Source organism: Oenanthe melanoleuca, chromosome 4, assembly GCF_029582105.1.
Source record: "Oenanthe melanoleuca isolate GR-GAL-2019-014 chromosome 4, OMel1.0, whole genome shotgun sequence".
Classification (NCBI taxonomy): Eukaryota; Metazoa; Chordata; class Aves; order Passeriformes; family Muscicapidae; genus Oenanthe; species Oenanthe melanoleuca.
The window spans coordinates 17,504,640-17,523,187 of record NC_079337.1 but is presented as its reverse complement, the minus strand read 5'-3'; the positions used below and the strand labels follow the sequence as shown (position 1 = coordinate 17,523,187).

The 18,548-nt window shown below is 38.2% G+C and overlaps 1 protein-coding gene across 6 annotated transcripts in view; it reads right to left on the bottom strand.

Annotated features, from left to right (window-relative positions):
- Positions 1 to 18,548, bottom strand: part of CCSER1 (coiled-coil serine rich protein 1) — a 592,978-nt gene that overhangs the window by 509,561 nt on the left and 64,869 nt on the right. For all 6 annotated transcript variants that reach the window (XM_056489913.1, XM_056489914.1, XM_056489912.1 and 3 more), the window contains exons 2-3: positions 13,095 to 14,453; positions 10,691 to 10,878 (exon numbers count right to left, since the gene is read on the bottom strand). In XM_056489913.1, the coding sequence (XP_056345888.1) occupies positions 10,691 to 10,878; positions 13,095 to 14,409 (1,503 nt within the window). In that variant the 5' untranslated portion in view covers positions 14,410 to 14,453. The remainder of the gene's footprint in view (positions 1 to 10,690; positions 10,879 to 13,094; positions 14,454 to 18,548) is intronic.

Here is an 18,548-nt window from a genome sequence, read left to right as displayed (position 1 = left end):
GTGACTAATGAAAATACTTAAACTATTGTGCATACTGCTACACTTTCAGCAGGAAAATTGCATTACTTCCCACTTCCAGTTGAAATGCCTGACAGGTTTGTGCCAACAATGCATATTTCTCAGGCTGCTGTATTTTCTTCTGAACAATGTCCCCCATAGGGAATATTCATAGGAGATAAAACTAACTCCTGAATTTCAATGTTTCAGGTAACAGGATTACAAATTTCTCTTGACAATCAGTTCTGTAAGTTCTTGACCTCTTTAGTTCCCAGCTTCTCCCTCAATTCATGCCTAATTTATAAAAATTTAGATAGCCTCTCCCATCTTTCTAGCTTATTTAACTGAACTACTTCCCATCCTCTTAACTTTCAGATCTCATAGCGTAGCCAAAAATTTCTCCTGAACATTTTTCCTTCCCAATGCTTCATCTCTTCCTTTTCCACAGTACCTGCAGTGAACTCCATCCCATTCTTAATCACAGTTTTCTTACATTTAACTCTCCCTTTCTTATCAGCACTTCACAACCCCATCCATTTTCTAATGGGAACATAGCCCAGTCTCTGGTAAGCCCTGCCTTTTATCCTCCTTGCTTCTCTCAGGATCAGGTTCTCATTTTCCCTGCTGCACTTCCTCCACTCCAGTAAGGAGACAGATTTCAAAAGTTGGCAAATTTAGAAAGATGAAAGTCTTCCAGGATAACTGTCTGCCAAGTCTACAGATTTATAAAGACAATTTCATTTAGCTAAGTGTTCCCTCCCACTATTTATTCATGTTGCTTCACATAACACAAGTTTCACAATGCTTATTTTGGGATAGTTTCTTCAAAATATACTCCAAACACTTTCAATGTAATCATTTTGGTTAGAGTGACTAAGTTAAAACTGTTGGGTAACACTTTTATCAGCTAAAAGATGCCAAAAAAAAAAAAACAAACCAGGAGACTTCTGATTTTTGGAGCAGTCAAAACTAACCTCATTTCCTTAGATATACTAAAATTAAAGTTATTCAGTGAAGAATCTTGTAGGAGCAATTTTTAGGAGACATGAGTTCTGCCTGTTCTGCAGCATCAGACTTAACAGGGTGAGTATGTGGGAGCAACCTAAAACACGTATGAATTTTAAAAAATTAAGTAAGAAAAACTGAAGCCTTTTTTATCTGAGATGTCTGTCTAAGCAACAGAAATAGACTTTAATGAACAACCTTCTATTAGTTTTCAATTGATTAAAACTCCCCATTCTGTTGCAGATGTTCAAGATCCCAAAGCAGTCTGCTACCAAACAACTTCCCTCCTCAGGTTTTCTTTGGTATCAAACAAGGCATTTTGTGTCATGCAATGAATTGCTCCACCTATTACTAATGACTGCTTCTCAAGTACCAACGTTCCTCTGATTGCCAATCAGCTCCACATCATAACAGCTATCCAGACTGTTGATGCAAATTTAAACCCTACACATTTATCCAACACTAACATTCTTCAAAACCCAAAAAAGCCTCTCACAGAAAAAAAAAAAAAAAAAAAAATCAGAGAATGTTTGCTACTTTATCAAGAATTCAAATACAAAACACACATTATAAGTGCAATAATTTTGGAAAGTTTGTGCTGTCTGGGGGGTTGCATGCAGTTTGTTCATGCAAGTTATGAAAATTTTACAAGATACGAAGTTGTGCACCAGGTCTATGTTATTTCAATTAATTTTATTAGTTTCAGTGAACGAATGCTATGAATACAGAAAATTATCTCAGTGGCAACAAAATCTGGTTTAGCGTTTCATTCCTTTCCTGAATGATACACTGTTGCCTAATGTTTCATTAAAAAGTGAATGTACCTAGATAAACAACCCTAAAGCTGATTTCCACGTATCAAATCACAAAGCACCATCCTTAGTCTTCCATGGGCTAGAACACACTTGACTTTAAACCACAAAAATCTCCTGGTCTAAATGGCAAGCTAGTTTTCCAGCCCCTGCCAAATCCTTAATCCAGGGTTCTTCTAGTAAGGTCTCCAGCAACACACTTGCAAGATGGACTGCAAATATAAATGACCTAACAAGTGACCCAACATAATTTCCATTTCTCACCCCATTACCTTCTTTTTATCAATGAAAGGGCTCAAAGGCCTGGAAGAAGCACTCTACCCTGAATTCCTGTAGCCTGGGGAAAAAAAATACTGTATTTATTCTGAATTTATTCTCACACAAGCAAAAGAATGCAAATAGGCAGTTTATAGGAAAGCATTCCAAAACTCACACTACAGAACCATTTATGGACACACTGTTTGAGGGACCCACACAGCAGGAAATTATGTGCATAAGAAATGACAAGGGCAAAATTAGTCACTCTAAGAACCAAGCCAGGGCAATTCTCCATTTTTATTTTCGCTAATAATAAGTGAATGCAAACTACCCATGAAGAACCTGACCTATAAGATGACAAACCCAAGATACTGATTTCTATTCACTAGTCACATAAATTTCAAGTTCGCTGAATTAGCTCTCCATTAACTGTCTCCCTTAGAAAAGTCCTCTAAAAGTTTCAGTTTTCCTGTTGTATATATTACTTGCATATGCTAACCCAAGAAGATATGTACCACAGCTGCAAAAATACTGCCCATGCTAAGGGCATCTTTCAAGATAAGACATGACTGTAATCTTCTTGGGCATAGCAGACATTCAATTAAAGTATTTTACCTTCTTTATCTGAGGAAGTACTTTCTTTTACCAATACTGGATAGAAAGATTTTTCACTTAAGTATTACTCATTGCATAAAGGCCCCTTCCTTTATTTAAAAATGAAGTGTAATAAAATACAAACATTAGATCAGCCACACTAGTTCAGATAACCCTCTAACCTGTTTCCACCAATGGTAACTTCCATGTTCTCCTGACATGTTCCTCCTTCTGCAGGGAAGAGGTCCCATTATGCAAGTAGAGTACATCAGGTTTTACCACCTCTTCCAATTCTTTCAGAAGCATTTGTTAAGATGGCACCTCCACCCTCTCACACTTCTACTTCCCACCTGCCATCACTGAATATCACAAGAACTCCCTGTAAATCACCTCCTTTCTCTGGCACACCTGCTCCATGAAGTAGGAGGGGAAATAAGAGATGGTGTGTACACACAGGGATGATTCCAGTTCCTGTGACTACAATTTCTGCCCAACACAGCACATTTGCAAGCAGAATGACTGGGCAAATCCCACAGGCACTGCAAATGAGTTGGGAGCACAGTGGGGGTGTCAAGGGAGCTCTGTTAAGAATTCCCTTTGGCTCCCTATCCTTCAATACTGGACTCATCTCCTCCCAGTATCAAAGGCCTCTGAGCATCTGACACACAAGGGTGGTGATGGGCAACAAAGACAGAGCCAGACTCCTCTTAATGCTGCCCAGGGAATAGACAAGTGCAAACTGAAATGCAAGAAACCCAAGAAAAAGTGTTGTTCTTTTTTTAAACCATAAATATGGACAAACACCTTGATGGGCTGCCAAATGAGGCTCTGGAGTCTCTGCCCTCAGAGACACTCTAAATCCAACTACACACATAGCCCACATGCACAGACAGACTGAGTGGTTTACTTCAAGAAGACTACAAAACAATTTTGCTGCAGCACTCACCTGTATTCAGAACATGGAAAATATGGCAATGAAGAGGAAAGTAAAATGTAAAAGTCATATTAAAATAGAAAAATAACCAAGCTGCTTTTGCTTGACAAATATGTCTATCTATTTAAACAATATTGATCACTAGGGTGTAATTTAACATATTACCAAGTATTTCTGTGCAGAAAAAAAATCTTTCCCTTCATGTGGAAAAAGAAATCGATAAAAATATTATCAACTCTAAATGACGAGCAGCTTCAGAATAAGCTTTTACTTTAACCAGCAAAACTATTTGGGGGATGCAGTAAGACTAGCACAAAAGCTTGCTTTGTTAGAAAAATCCATCACCTGCCCGTGCTTTACACTTATACTTTGAGTCTCAAAGGTTTTTCTGTAAAATATTTAAACAGAAAACTAAACACAATGCTACAGGGGGCACATATCTGCAGTTCTAGAAGTTCAGTGTCCTGTAAATTAGTTCAGACAACACTTAGAGCAAGTACTCCTACAAGTCTTCAGAAAAAAATACCAGATACCAAATTTGTACTAGTTTTGGATGGGACAGAATTAAATTTTTTCATATCCACTTGCTTTTGTGGTGCTGTGTTGTGACCAAATCAGTGTATCAACACAGCAAGATATGTTTAGCTATTGCTGAGCAGGGCTTGCACAGTTGTCAAGGCTTTTTCTGCTCCTCACATTGCCCTGCCACTGAAGCTGGGAATGAGCTGCAATTTGGAAGGGGCAGAGTTGGTACAGCTGACCCCACCTGACCAAAGGGATCCAGCCATATGATGCTGTGTTCAGCAGTTCAAGTTGGGAAGGAAGAAGGAAGGGGGAGGGGAATGTTGGCACTCATGGCATTTATTCTCCAAAGTACCCATTAGGTGTGACAGAGCCCTGCTTCCCAGGGGATGGATGGATGGACAGATACCTGTCTGCCCCTGGGAACTACTGAATTAATTCCTTTGTGTGATTTGCTTGTGTGTGCAGCTTTTGCCTTCCCTGTTAAACTGTCCTTATCTCAGCCTGCAAGTTTCCACACTTTTACCCTTCCACTTCTCTTCCTCATCCTGCGAGAGGGAGTGAGCCACAGGGGGGCAGCTCACCCACTGCAGTTAACCCATAAAAGCACAGAAAGAACTAATTCTCTTCTATTTTGCTACACACCAAACATATCCATCCACTGCCATGATCATTCTGGGATTTAAAACTGCTAGTAGCATTATCTTCTACCTGTACTAACATAACTCAATTCAAGTAATTACTCCCATGTTAGATTAACAGTTTACCCTTTTCTGGGCCATGATTACGTCCTTAAAGAAGAGCAAAGAACATTACAGCATAAGCATTAAGTCACATCTAAATTAATTTCTGTTAGTTACTTTCAAGAATTTCAAGAATTAATTCAAAGTGTTTAACAACCACAATCTGATTTTCACAAGCCCTTCATTTGTTAAGAAACACACATTACACTACAGACATTAATTTCCCACAGGGTAGTTACCCAAAAAGCTTCTAGTTGAGTTGACCTAAAAAGCACAGCCAAAATGCTCAAATCCCTAACTGCCATTTCCATTTTTTTATCCTATTAGTATGTGAAAGGCACTTCCTCCATGCTGAATTAGGAATATAAGGCTCAAATTACTAAGTGACTATAGTCAGCAGTTTATTCCTATCTAGATAGTACTGTTCAGCCTTATAATTCCAAAGTATTCCTGACAGTTCTTGCTTCAAGTGGCTTCCACAGTTTCTTTTCAAAAAGGAATAAAATGCCAAATTCATTGCAAAAGGGGAAATTCTGTTACATTAGTACAAATCTAGTTATAAATTAATGCTGTCAAGTCCACTTCTCACGAAGGGTGAACTGCTGCCTTACAGGGTTTGCTTGAACAGTTCAGTAACAATTGATGTTCCTAAATATTCTCCCTCGAGAAGCCCAGCATAGCAGAGATGAATTTGATTTAAGCAGAAATATCATAATTCAGTGACAGAAAAAGAATGGCACATCTATTTTAATTAAGACAAGCTTTTATGAACACTACAGATACCAGAGATAATACACCATATAGCAAGCTAAAAACAGGTTGTAGCTTTCAGAGCACACATAACATGGCTAGTTCTAAAGAAGGCTGTACAGAAGACAATAAAGAAGTGCGTGCATTTTGCTAACCTAGCTCATATTGTTCAACAGTTTTGCATTTGTGAAAAAGGTTGTTTTGTTTGAGGCTTTTTTTCAGCCTGAATCCCTGAGGTCTCAAATCCTCCCTTTAACCTTTCATTCACTGCCTTTCCAGGGCAGGTTGTTAATGCATTAATAATGAATGCCAGTCTGCAGAAGGAGAGTGTACCCCATAAGGTCTTCTCAGGCCTTTACAGGTCACATTTATGGGCCACAAAAAACAGCCATATTCACTTGTATCATTGGTCACCCTCTGAAACTCATTCAACTCAAATATTTTCAATAGCAGCTTCCCCCTCATATATTAACCACACATTGCATAAAAATCACAGCTTCCAGAAGGTCAGTGTTAAAGTAACCTCAAGCAAATATGAAAATTACCTCAATTCTTGATAGACTAGCAGCCAACCTAGTCTGATTCATGTTCTGTGCTTAAACATACATCAGCAATATATCATACAACTCAGCACAGGCAAGAGGAATATAAAAAACATTTTAGCCCTTATTCAAGTACATTCACTGAAGTCCACGGGGGCACAGGATCCTGCTGTTTCTGTCATGACATAGCAACTGGATTAAAACTGTTGCTTGAAAATAAGTAAGAGTACTTAGGTAATATTAAAAGTAAAGTTATCTGTGAGAAGCAATAAGCACACTTTGATGGGCTACAGATTTGGATACTGTCTAATAATGTAAAATATCAAACACAGCAAGAGATTTCAATACAGTGATTTGGATAATTGCTCCAAGATTGCAAGTAGCATTTCTGAAGCATACTAGAAACCTATTAGCTGCTAAGTCACCCCAAATCACTTCAGTAACAAAACTGAGGTAGAGTTACACACACAAAACATCCAGCCACAATTTAGACACCAGCTGCTAATGGGATAATTATCACAGATGTTTTGGCCATAACACACTTTCATTAGTGACTCCTTCTTTGACTTTTTGCTCCCTCCAGACATACTAGGAGTCTCAAATATTTGCAGTTTATCTCTCTTTTGCAAGCATATTTCTGTGTCAATCATTTACCTTTATTCTATATTCCCAAAATTTCAGATGGCTCCCCCTACACTAAATTAGTAAATTATCAATTTTTTAAATTTAATGTTTAACTAACATATTCAACTCCTTCCACTACCAAATTGAATTCCTGCCCATGAAATACTGCCCTGCATTTTGACACTGGGTTTGGCATTCACTGTTCCTAATTTATAAGTACATTTACTGAGATGTTTGGTACTTGGAGCATCCCCATTTAACAAGCACAGGACAAGCGTGAGAAAAGGGAGATTTTGGCTAAGTATCAGCAGTGGATGGACAAGCAAAAAAAAAGCTCAGTAAAAACTTGAGTAATACAGTACCAGCATGCACTTTGAAAAATTATCTTTAGGTAAGGCAAAAAAGTAAAGTGAAAATTGAGAAAGGAAATGAAGCAAATTTTGTGGTAACTGCAGTTACCCAAGTGCATGACAGGCAGCATGGGAGAAAACATGAATGCAATTATTTGACAGCTTGGCAACAGAGTCACTGTTAAAGCTGAGGGGGAAAAGGCTCAAAAGTCACTGGTTTTAGATCTAATATATAGGAACCACAGGAAAGATGCAAAGAAAGAAATGGCACAGTCAAAGCAACAATCTGGAAAAGTAAGTTGTGCTGCTCTAATTGAGCTGGCACAAGTTGGCAAGGCTGCTTTGCTCCAGGCAAAGGAAGCTGATGATGCAGCACTGAGGGCAAGCACAAAAGTTTTTACCTGCAAGGGTGAAAAGTTGAAGCTGAATTTAAGAAGCAAGAAATAGGCAACATTTAGAGAAGATTCAAGAAAGAGAAACTGAAGAGAAAACTGTGCTGAAGAGTACCCAAAGAAACACAATCCTGCAGAACATAATGTTCAGCCACTGAGACAAGAAGTTGAAAAATAAGGGGTTTTTTAGTTTACCAGTACATAAGCTGATAGACAAGTATGGGCAAGGCAGCAATTGTAAAGACAAATAACAATTTTCCTTGTAAAGAATAGCAGAGAGGCAGAAGGGCAGATTTGCAAGAGTCAAATGTAATCAGGCAGTCTGTGTATATATGCAGCCATATTTCTAGACAGAGTGAAAACACATGTATGCATACAGCACAGTATAGCTCATGTCTTGATATTGGGCAATGTGATCTAGGTGCTCCCATCACCCTCTCAGATATTTGTTTTTTTTTAACTTGCAGTAATGCACAGTTACTTCCATTCAAGTAATTCTTCATGACTATCTGGTAATGACTTTAATTTGCTAGCATTTAAAAATCTCCATCATATATTTTAAAAAATTAACATTTTTTCTCTGTATTGATAAATGTGATATTCAAAATGCTCACATTTCCCTATTAGACACTACAATGAGAAATAATGTGTGATTTTATTGTTCACACACATCTCACTTTCTCTTAGTTCCAAGTACTGTTACACATCAAGTCTTTTTTCCCTGCTGTTTTGTCTCCTAATCTTGTAAAGAACTTACTTAGAGAGATTTGGTGGTCTTATATTTTTTTTTTAATGTGGTAAATCTAATTCTCATTGTGTCAACTATCCAAATTTACATTGGTCTTGCAGGACTGCATATTTCAGACCATTCAGGTCTTTTGCCTGTGCTGATTCACATTTTTCTTTCTTTTTTGTCTCTCTTATTCACATCGGAAAAGAAAAACCACCTAGATAGAAACAGCAGGTGAAGCATAACTTCCACCAACCTTCTGAGACACAGTTAACTAGTCTATAAGTTATGTCAAAAGATTTAGATTTGCTAACTCATGAGTTCATTGTTGGAGCATTACAATGACCAGGGTTTATACAGTGATATCCATCTCTTTAAACTGCATCACTATCAATACTTGTCATCTGGAAAGGTTCTATCATACTGCACAGGCTAATAACATTAAACTGCTCAAACATGTCCTGAATTGCAGTGATAGCTCTCCAAAACCATTTCTGGTGAAATGGTGCCCTCTTGTAGCAGAAATTGGCCACTGCAAGAACAGCAGCTTTATAAACACAAAATTGGCAATCCAATTAATTTCAAGCATTTTTTTCACATCATTACTTACAATACCATGAAATTGGCATTTGCAGAATTATTTTGAAATATTTTCTTCTTCCCTAAATTTCATTTGCAAACAGCATTGGTCATAGCCAGAATATAAATTACTTTTAGCACCTCACAAGTGAGTTAAGGCCACTCTTAGGGAAAGCAGTGGTCTTATTTGTAGGTTTGATACATATTCCCAGTACTTAAGAGGTCAGTCTATCCAACCTTTTACCTTTCATCTTTGAAACAAGAAATGACAAATATGCAAGAATACTCTGCTGAGCAAGATGATTAGGATAAACAACAATTCCTCAGATGCTAATTTTTTTTCTACTTCCTGTCTCCTGTGAAAATCACACCCCTTCAGTGAGACTTTCTCAGTCCCAGTCCCTCAGCAGAAGCAGCTCACACTGCCTGCCAACAAGAAAAAGCACACAAACAGGGACAAATATACAAGTACACAGTTTCTTCAGCTTAACAAGACTTCTAGGTGATGCCAGAAGATGTGGCATCCACAGCCACAGCCATTCACTCTGTGCCACGGAGCAGAACTGCACAGCAATGCTGCCCTTGCCACAGGGGCCTCTGCTCTCCCCAGGGATTTGTCATCCCTTCAATGTCTGTGGGTCATTTTCCTTCAGAACTGAACAAAATGAATACAGACAGCCATGTGACTCATGCTGTTCTTGCCACACAAGGAAGTTAGGATAAGGCTTTTTATAATACTTCATGTAGTAACACTAATTCTTTACCAAGTATTTATTCTTCATTAGCATCATTCATTGATAGCAATCTGCTACTGTGGTATTAAACATGAATTGATTGTGATAAGTATTTTGAAGAGGCCCTTTTACTGTTCAAATATGTATTATTATGAACATGAAATTTGGGTCTTTTTTCTTTTGCTTCCAGAAAACTGTGGTTTGTTCTTTTGTCTTCTGGCTGTTTGTGGGAAGGAGAGGGTGCAGAGAGTGCTTTCATGTTTAATTTTGTTTGATTTACTTCCTAAACCTCACTTTTTACTAACAAAGCTCCTATTTTCTTAAGATAGGAAGATAATATTCAAATGTATTGGGGGAAAAGCAGGAATAATTTTACCTTCACTCATGAGCATGCTCTCTGACTTTGTTTTAGAAGGCTTTGGTCTATGACTGCAATACCAAAAAGCATAAGCAAATCACGTCGATTTGTTGACAGCCTTGCTAATGGCAGTGGGAGAAAAAACTCATAGATTTCATAAACAAAACATGAAGAAGTGATCATGTTACCACCTAATCCCATCCACATTTGTCCTACTTCCTGTTCCTGGATTGTCACCTTCCCACTTCCATCATTAACACAGACCTGAACAGAATGAAGTGCTACAGCAGAAGTGTAGCCTAGTATTTAAATAAACACAGACATCTGCCTAACAACTTGGGTCTAACAACCCAGAAAAGGTTCACAAGCCTGAGCCAGGGTTAACCAGTATTTCAGGCCATGAACTCCATCTGCATAATGCTTCACATGAAATAGCATCTTTAAATGTCACCACGTTCTTTCAGGCTTTGAAAAAAATATGTTATTCAGTGATATTTGGATGAAAACTTCCTGCAAAAACAGAGAAACATGAAAAGCTCCATGCTTTAATAGCACAAGCAAATCACTGACTCATATCACCAAGAAACTCTTCCCAGAAAGTACACAAACCTTTTCACAGTGCCACACCCTGAAAAAAATTATTTTTAATATGAGAAGCTGAGCCTGGATCATATTCGATCACTCTTTATTACTGTTAATTGTGAAGTCACTGCTTCTCACTATAGCTATACCAATCAGAGAAAAACAATGTGGGAATAAAACTCACCATGCTGTTCATTTTGGAAGAGGATGAGCTTGCTCTCTGCTTCCTCAGGCTGTTAAGCTCCTCTGCATTTCCATCCTTGGGTTTTATGATCAGCCGGCTGCCCCCAGCAGTTCCTTCTGAAGAGGATCTCAGTCGTTTCTCAACAAATCTGCCTTCCCGGTACGGACTGAGGCTGTTGGCAAGATCAACTACAAAGAGAGAAGCAATCAGCAATTGTTGCAGGGAATTGCTCTCTACAAATATTTTCTTCATCAGAACACTGCTGCGCTTGAAATAATTACACTGAAAAGAAATCGCATGAGAAATGTTCTGTGGAAAGCAGACCGTGCCTACCTAGATAAAGGTGTCACCTGGACCCCCAAACCATTGTTCAGCCCCAAAAACAGGCATGCCAAGCACACCGCAGCCCAGTCCAGGGCTCCTTATAGAATCCAGACATTCTCTTTGCTCCACCATTTTCTCTTTCCCCTCATCATAGAACACTTCCAAATTGCTGAAAGTAAAACCTACCAGAAAAACTATCACTTGCACAATGATGCCAAAACCCAACCTGCCTTACCCTATGCCCAAAAGCCAGTCCAGCTTTTGAAGGGCCAAGTGACAAATTTGTTATCCCTGCTAAAAGACAGGGATACGCATCGGTCTCAATTTCTGTTCAGCATTCCTAGTTTAGCTTTACATCTGCACCCTCCAAACTCAGCCTGCAGTCAGTGGGAAAATCCCAGACCACTTAAAACAATAACACATCAGAAAAGAGGACAAAAAAATACATCTTGACATGTTAGGGCAAATTTAGAGATGGAGAAAGATAAAAGTGTAATAGCATAATAAATGCCACACATACAGAAAATCTTATCTTCTTTTGCATTTTGCAAGAGAAGAGACATTTTCTCTAAGGGTTCACAAGAAAATCTGTATCATACAAAAATACACAAAGGTATACTAAGAAATAATATGGCACATCAAACATGCTCATACATTAATGCCACATTTGCAATGTTATGATATCAGCCATGAAACCAGGTACAAAAGAGAAAATATCTATTACCAATGAAAATGCACAGAAATATTTTGCATTCACATCAAGATTTAAATACTGTTTTAGAAAAACAAATGCTCAAATTAGTCTGTTTGCAACAGGTATAAGTACTTATAACCAACTTACTGAATGCCATGTAAGCTTTTTCTGTATTTGAGTCATTTCACATGGCAGGACTTTTATCTTATTTTCAATAGTTTCTTTGTACACTTGGCCAATTTCTAATTTGAAATAAATTTTTCACAACAACAGGGAAAAAATATTCTGAACAGCACTAAAAATCAGAACAATTAATCATCAACCTTGATATAATGCAGTACTAGTTCTAGTGTTTCTGTGAACATGAATCCAACTATACTTATTATTATTATTATTATGCTTATTATCTACACTATCTAATTATGCTTATAATCTACATGCCTAGATAAATGTCCAAGCAAAATGATGGATGTGAGTTTATATGAGTTTATACTTACTGTCATTCATCTTCTAATATAATCACTACAAATGCTGTCTTGTTAACTCTCAAATTTTGGCCCACCACACACAGCCTCAGGATTAAGCAAGAAAGCACCAGTCATTAAGCTGGCTCGAGAAAATAAACTGTCAGAGATAAATGTCTTCTGACAGGTGTCCTTCACTCAAGGGCCTAGTGCCTTATTTATCTGTATCTCTATAGATTGGGATTTCTAGGCACAGACTTTCCGCTTAATCTTGTTAGTAGTTGCAAATTACTCTTCATAAACTAAAGACCCAGTGTGCAATTCAGATGGTAATTAACTCCCTCAGTTTCACAAAAGACAAAATGAGAATTTGGACACTTATTTCAGATGGAAGCAGAAACAGGATGTATCGTAGTTGGGACAAAATAACCACTCTGAGCTACTCTATAACATCAGTTGAATAGAGAAAGCAAGACTCTAGAAATTTCTGAAACCAAATCAATATAAAGTATTATTTCCCATAATCAGACTACAAGAAGGTCTCTTTCTCTGGTGATGTTTCCATCCCAAATTATGCAACCCCACGGCTCAAGTCCAAAATAGTCATGTCTCAAGAAATCACAGCTTCAGCCTCTAACACAAAATGGGAATCAATACTTGCATTCTTAATTATTTTCTATTAAGCAAAGCATAGCCACAAACAGCAGTGATGAGTGTTTGCAAACGCTAAAACACAAACTCAAAAAAAATCATAGACTTTGCCTTTAATTCCTACAGTTTTGGAAGAGGACACAATTTCTACTTTCTGAATTTCATAGCTAGCACTTGCAATTCTAAAAAACACTTCATAACAAAACAATCATTATGGAAGAAATGAGGCCAGCTCCCCCAAAACCCACCAAACTCAAAAATGAAAACGTACCTTTAGGATGGTTTGATTCATAACCCTGTTGTGTTTTAATGGACTGAGGTTCAGAACATGAAACAGTCTTAGACTCTACAATAGGAATTGTGTCTCTCATGTGCTTGGATGGAGTGCTTTCATCTCTGCTCCCACTCAACCCCTGTGCCTTTGGAGAGAGTGTCACTGGTTCCTCACTACACTGTAATGTCAAGGTTTCTAAATGTGCATTTTCTGAATTGGTTTTTTCTATGTGCCTGGCATCATTAATACGTAGTCCATTGGCTTGCAACAGTACTTTTGTCTGATTAACAACTGAGGTTTTGAATAAGGTACTGGATTCCACGCTGCACGAGCTTGCATGACTCACAGGAGATATACCAGCAGAATGGCCAGTACTTTGCACAGTATGTGTCTCCCTGGCAGGAGCAGCAGCAGGATTAAAGAAGATCTGAGAGGTAGAGACGTCGTGGCCAAAATCCTCTGCGAGCAGTGCCCCAGGCCCATTGCTGGGCAGGGCATCAGCCTCTGAAACAGAGTCCTCGGTCAGAGCGACGAAGTCCGAGGGGGTCTGGGCAGCCGTGAGGTCGGCCGAGAGCAGCGGGGACTGCAGCGAGCTGCCCATGCACTCCGTCGTCTCAGCCGAGCAGGGAGGGGACGACCTGGCCATCACAGGCTCGCTTTCCACATCGGATTTAACGTCCAGCAAGCACCTGGGCTGCTGCACAGAGGAAACCGACTGACTCTCTGGAACTGGCTTGGAAAATTTGTAGTGTGATGAAAAAGATTTAGTGAGAAGTTTTCGTGTGGACTGCTTGACAGAGTATCGGCTTTGCTCTTCTGCAAAGCCTGAATCATCACCCTCATTCTTCCCAGAGCTTATGCAATTGATAAAGACATTCTTATTAGCTGAGGACTCCTTTCCCTTTTCAAAATCGTCTGTCAAAGATCTTGTTATCTTCTTGCTACGTGAGCTGCCAAAGCCAACTGAATGCCTTCCTCTGCTTTTTATGTGCTCGTCCAAGCTGAGTTTTTGAAAAGTGCTAAGAGAGGACTGGGCACCATTTGAGACGTTAACATTTTGACTCGCTGAGTCAGGCTTCTGCTCGCTCCCTTTCCTGTTATGGAAGCTAATGGAAGGAGTGCGGAAAATACTCCGGCGCTTCCCTGTGCTCCCTGAGCTGGAGTTGGTGCTGGATGGGGAGGAGGTGTGGACACCAATGGCATTAGCAGAAGAAGGCGAGGAAGGAAGGGAGTCGTGTCTCCGGCTGACACTTCTCCTGAATATTGGCAACCGAGACACAAGAGTCGATCGTCTGGATCCCGAGTCCCCCATCAGGGCACACAGGGTCCGTAGTTCTTCACAGCCAATAAAACAACCTGGGATGAGAGAAAAACAAAGAGGAAGGGGGAAAGAGGATAAATTATTCAGCCTCAAAGACTACTCAAACAGATTTGTCAGACAGACTAAATACATGAGATGTCAACAACAATTTGTTGCATACACATTACTGAAGACATTTAGCATTTCAAAGCAATGCTCAATAGCCAGCACTAAAAATGGCTTAAAATATTCTACAGACAAAATACACAATTTTATATAGGTATACCTCAACACTATTGTATACTGTTAAAATGGGTAACGATAAAAAAAACCTAAATGCCAAAAGATATACAAATATATCATCCAAACATCCTTGTTTTTAAGTTCTTATAAACTGGAAGCACTCTTAAAGGATAGCTGATTTGTCATGATCTGAGTAGAACAAATCATTATTTTGTATTTCTAAATGCTCAGATTTCTGCGAGAAAGAAGAGATTTTAAATTTTCCAATCTTCACTGAACTTTCAGTTGGATTTTAACTAATTTATGTGCTTCTGCTAAAAGCTGTATGTATCACTTTGCAGTACAGAAAATTACAGCATTGCAGTCCAGCCAAAATATGCAACACCAAAATTTTTTTCAAAAGAACTGTAAGTTCAAGGAATTTACTGTCAAAATATGGGATCGTATTTCTAGATTTAAACTCTAATGTTTCCTTTGAACACTTCTCCGAAATCCTCTCACAGCCTATTTGCTTATAATTAGCTAATTTTTAATGTTTCTTGAAATTAGTGAGAAGTGCTTCAATGCACAGGCACTTGGCATTTTTTTTATAAGTATTTAAGCAAAACTTATTTTGATCAGCACCATAGATGTACTGGAAGAATATTAATCTTTATGAAATATAAAGTCCTATTTCCTTTTTGTTCTCATTATAATAAACTACCACTGTGAAAGACAGGACCACAGAGAGAGAGCAATAAAAATCTGTAATATATAATCACAAGAACACAAAAGGCTGTAGGAATTATGCCCCAATGTAACTTCATGAGCTGCTGGTGTTCAGCACATCAAAATAAACCCCAAGTCATTTGGCTAGTCAATGTCTGGATGTCAAGTGCAAAAACTAATTCATCTAATGAGCAATTTGTGTTATGTGGCTGCAGCAAGTATCTGTGAGCAGTACACACATAGACATATATAAATGGACAGAGAATATTTAAGTATTAATAAAACTACATATATGCTATATAACTGTGAAAGAAAGGATAACAAGTAAGTTCGAAGACTGTTTCTGACTAGAGACTGGACTGCACTTTTCTGCTGTTAACATTTTTATTTTAAATGCTAATACAGCTCTACTCTGAACGTGCAGTGCCCAGCACTACTATTCACAAGCACCAGGAATTAATAAGCAATTCTGTAGTTAGGATGAGAAAAACAGCTTGGGAATTGTCACTAATTGCTAGAAGTCAGTGGTGATCTCTGATGGCAAGCTAAATCCTGACCTAGACAATGACCAGGTTCTGTGACTGAAACCCCAATTTGAATTCAGACTAACTGGGGCAAAACTGGCAATACAGGACCCACAGAGTTACCAAAATAACTTTACATCCACCAGTGAACTGAAGCACAACCAGCTGTTGCATTTCACTGACAGGTATGAAAGTCTGCATTTAGACCACTGTGTAAGAGCAGCTGCAGGGGGGATAGTGCAGACAAGCCAAGGCCCTGGGAGCTCCCACAGGAGCTGGTGTTATCCCAGCTTGTTCACCTGTCCACAGCTCTGCCTACTGAAAATGGGCTTTTCAAAACCACATGAAACTCTCCTTATCCTTCCCCTTCACGCTTCTCTGGCTTCTTTAACCACTTCAACACCCTAACTGTGTTGTGGTTTCCTTGCTGTTGTGAATCTCTACCTGCAGGCACACTGGTATGTATGGATAAGCACATTCACACAAGGTTCTTCAAGATTGTGAGAGCTCTTCCCTGTATTTTAAGGAGAGATCATAACTGCTGAAAAGAAAACTTTAGAATGCAGTTCTGTAATAGCAGTAGATTGAACAAAGTATTTTTTAAAACACATGAAACCTCTACAGATATTTTATGGCTGTATAAAATATTTGCTGCCACAGTTCTCTCTCCTGCCCACAGCTTAAATTGTCACTTCACTGAAGAATAAGCCATCCTAATTTATAACTACAAAATTTTCCAAGCTGAGAGCAGAAGGAAGCAGAAAACTGAGCAAAAAGCACTCTATAACTTGCACTGGGAATACCAAGGCTGTGTCTAATAACAAAATATTATTCCTGAGGATTGACCCTGAATAAACATAGCCTTGGCCTTCCAGGTGGTAATAAATTTTTAATAGAATACATTGCCTCTAATAGCAGATAACAAAATAGCATTTATTCAGTTGACTTCTCCTTTCCTGCCTCTTGAAGGAAGAACACAAACTGTCAGCATTCCTCATATTGTTTAAGCAGCAGAAATCCTCACCCATAAAATATGAACTAAACACAATATACTGTTCTTTCTAGGTCTACAATAATGATCAGAGAACATTTCTTAAAACATACTCCATTGTGCAAATACACCTGTATATATGCATGCCAATACATATATGTGTATATATATATATATATATATAGTGCATACACTGTTTGAATGTTGTGACTGTTCTACGAATATTTTAATATTATTAATTTAATGGAATAATATATCATTTATGCATACATATTTTGCACTGCTAAACTGCCAAAGTTTACACTTTGGTACTTAGCACTAAGTTAAACACAAGGAAAAATAAGTATTTCAAGACAGCAATACTTTCAGATACTAATGAAATCTAGTCTTCCATTAACTTTTTTGCTTACAGCAGAGGAGTTATAAACTGCCATATATATCCTATTATGACTAATATAGGAGGTGTTTCCTTTCAATCTCCACATTTAACACGAGTATTTGTACTTACAACTTCACAGCAGTAACCCTTACAGAATGAAATGCACTCCAGCTACATCTTCTCCACAAAACCATTAACTTTCTTTACCTAAAATCCTTGTCCCTACTGGCATCATTCTTAAAATCTTCAACAGAGGAAAAAAGAAAATAGCAGAGAAAAACACCTTTGTTTAGGCTCCTTGGTTAGACCAAAATATATCAGCACATAATGACAATACTCAAGGAAACAGTCCCACTATTCTGTTTGGAGGTTTGAATCTTAGTCAAATACACAACCATTACTTTGTAATACTTTCAAATTCTAAAACCCAGTTACTGTTGAAACTGAAGTGTTCACTCAGTACTGAAAAAGACGGAAAATTTTTGCTTTTTATGGAATGGATTTTTGATGCACATTTTTGCAGCTGGTATTACACTAGACAGAGTTTGATATAATGACAGAAAATGAGTAAGCTGCTTTGAAAACAACTGCAGTCAGAGTAACAGTGGATTATCTCAGAATCGTCTCTTTCTCAAGAGCTTGGCCACAGCTCCGTTTCTGAGCTTCTGTGCTCAGACCAACAAGAAACCAAGTGTGAGCAAAATATTTTCCCTCTTAATAGAAATATTAGAGGTTCATCAGATGGAAATAGCTTCCTTTCATGTTGGTCTGCACCAAGACATTGCAAAATGCAAATTAATCTCAAAAATATCTTAATATCACATATTTAATTGCCAGAGAAAATCAGAAAGTTAAGGTTTTTATACTTTGGCCTTATTCTTTCCCCACAGGAGATCTTTGGAGGAACCATCCAGCTAATCGTCATATCAGGTCTTTATCTTACCTATGTAAGTTGTCTGACTATAAAAACCACAAAGGGTAGAAATAATACAAGTACCTCTGTATTGTATATATGATTGTATCTTGTCAAAAGAGACATTTGTCAACTTTAAGACAGTGATTGTAACTGCAGGGAAAAAAACCACAAGTGTTAAAACAGGCAAAATTGTCAAAATATTATATCAATACCTCCAGAGAAATCTATTCCATCAATTCACCAGCTTAAAAAAAAAAAAAAAAAAAAAAGCAGTACTTTTATTCTGGTTTCTGCCTAGCAGCTAGTGCCAGAACTCAGTGCTTTCAATAAACAGCAATTCCTTGTGCTTCTGGTTTTAAACCCCAGCAGATGGAGCTATGGATCTACTTT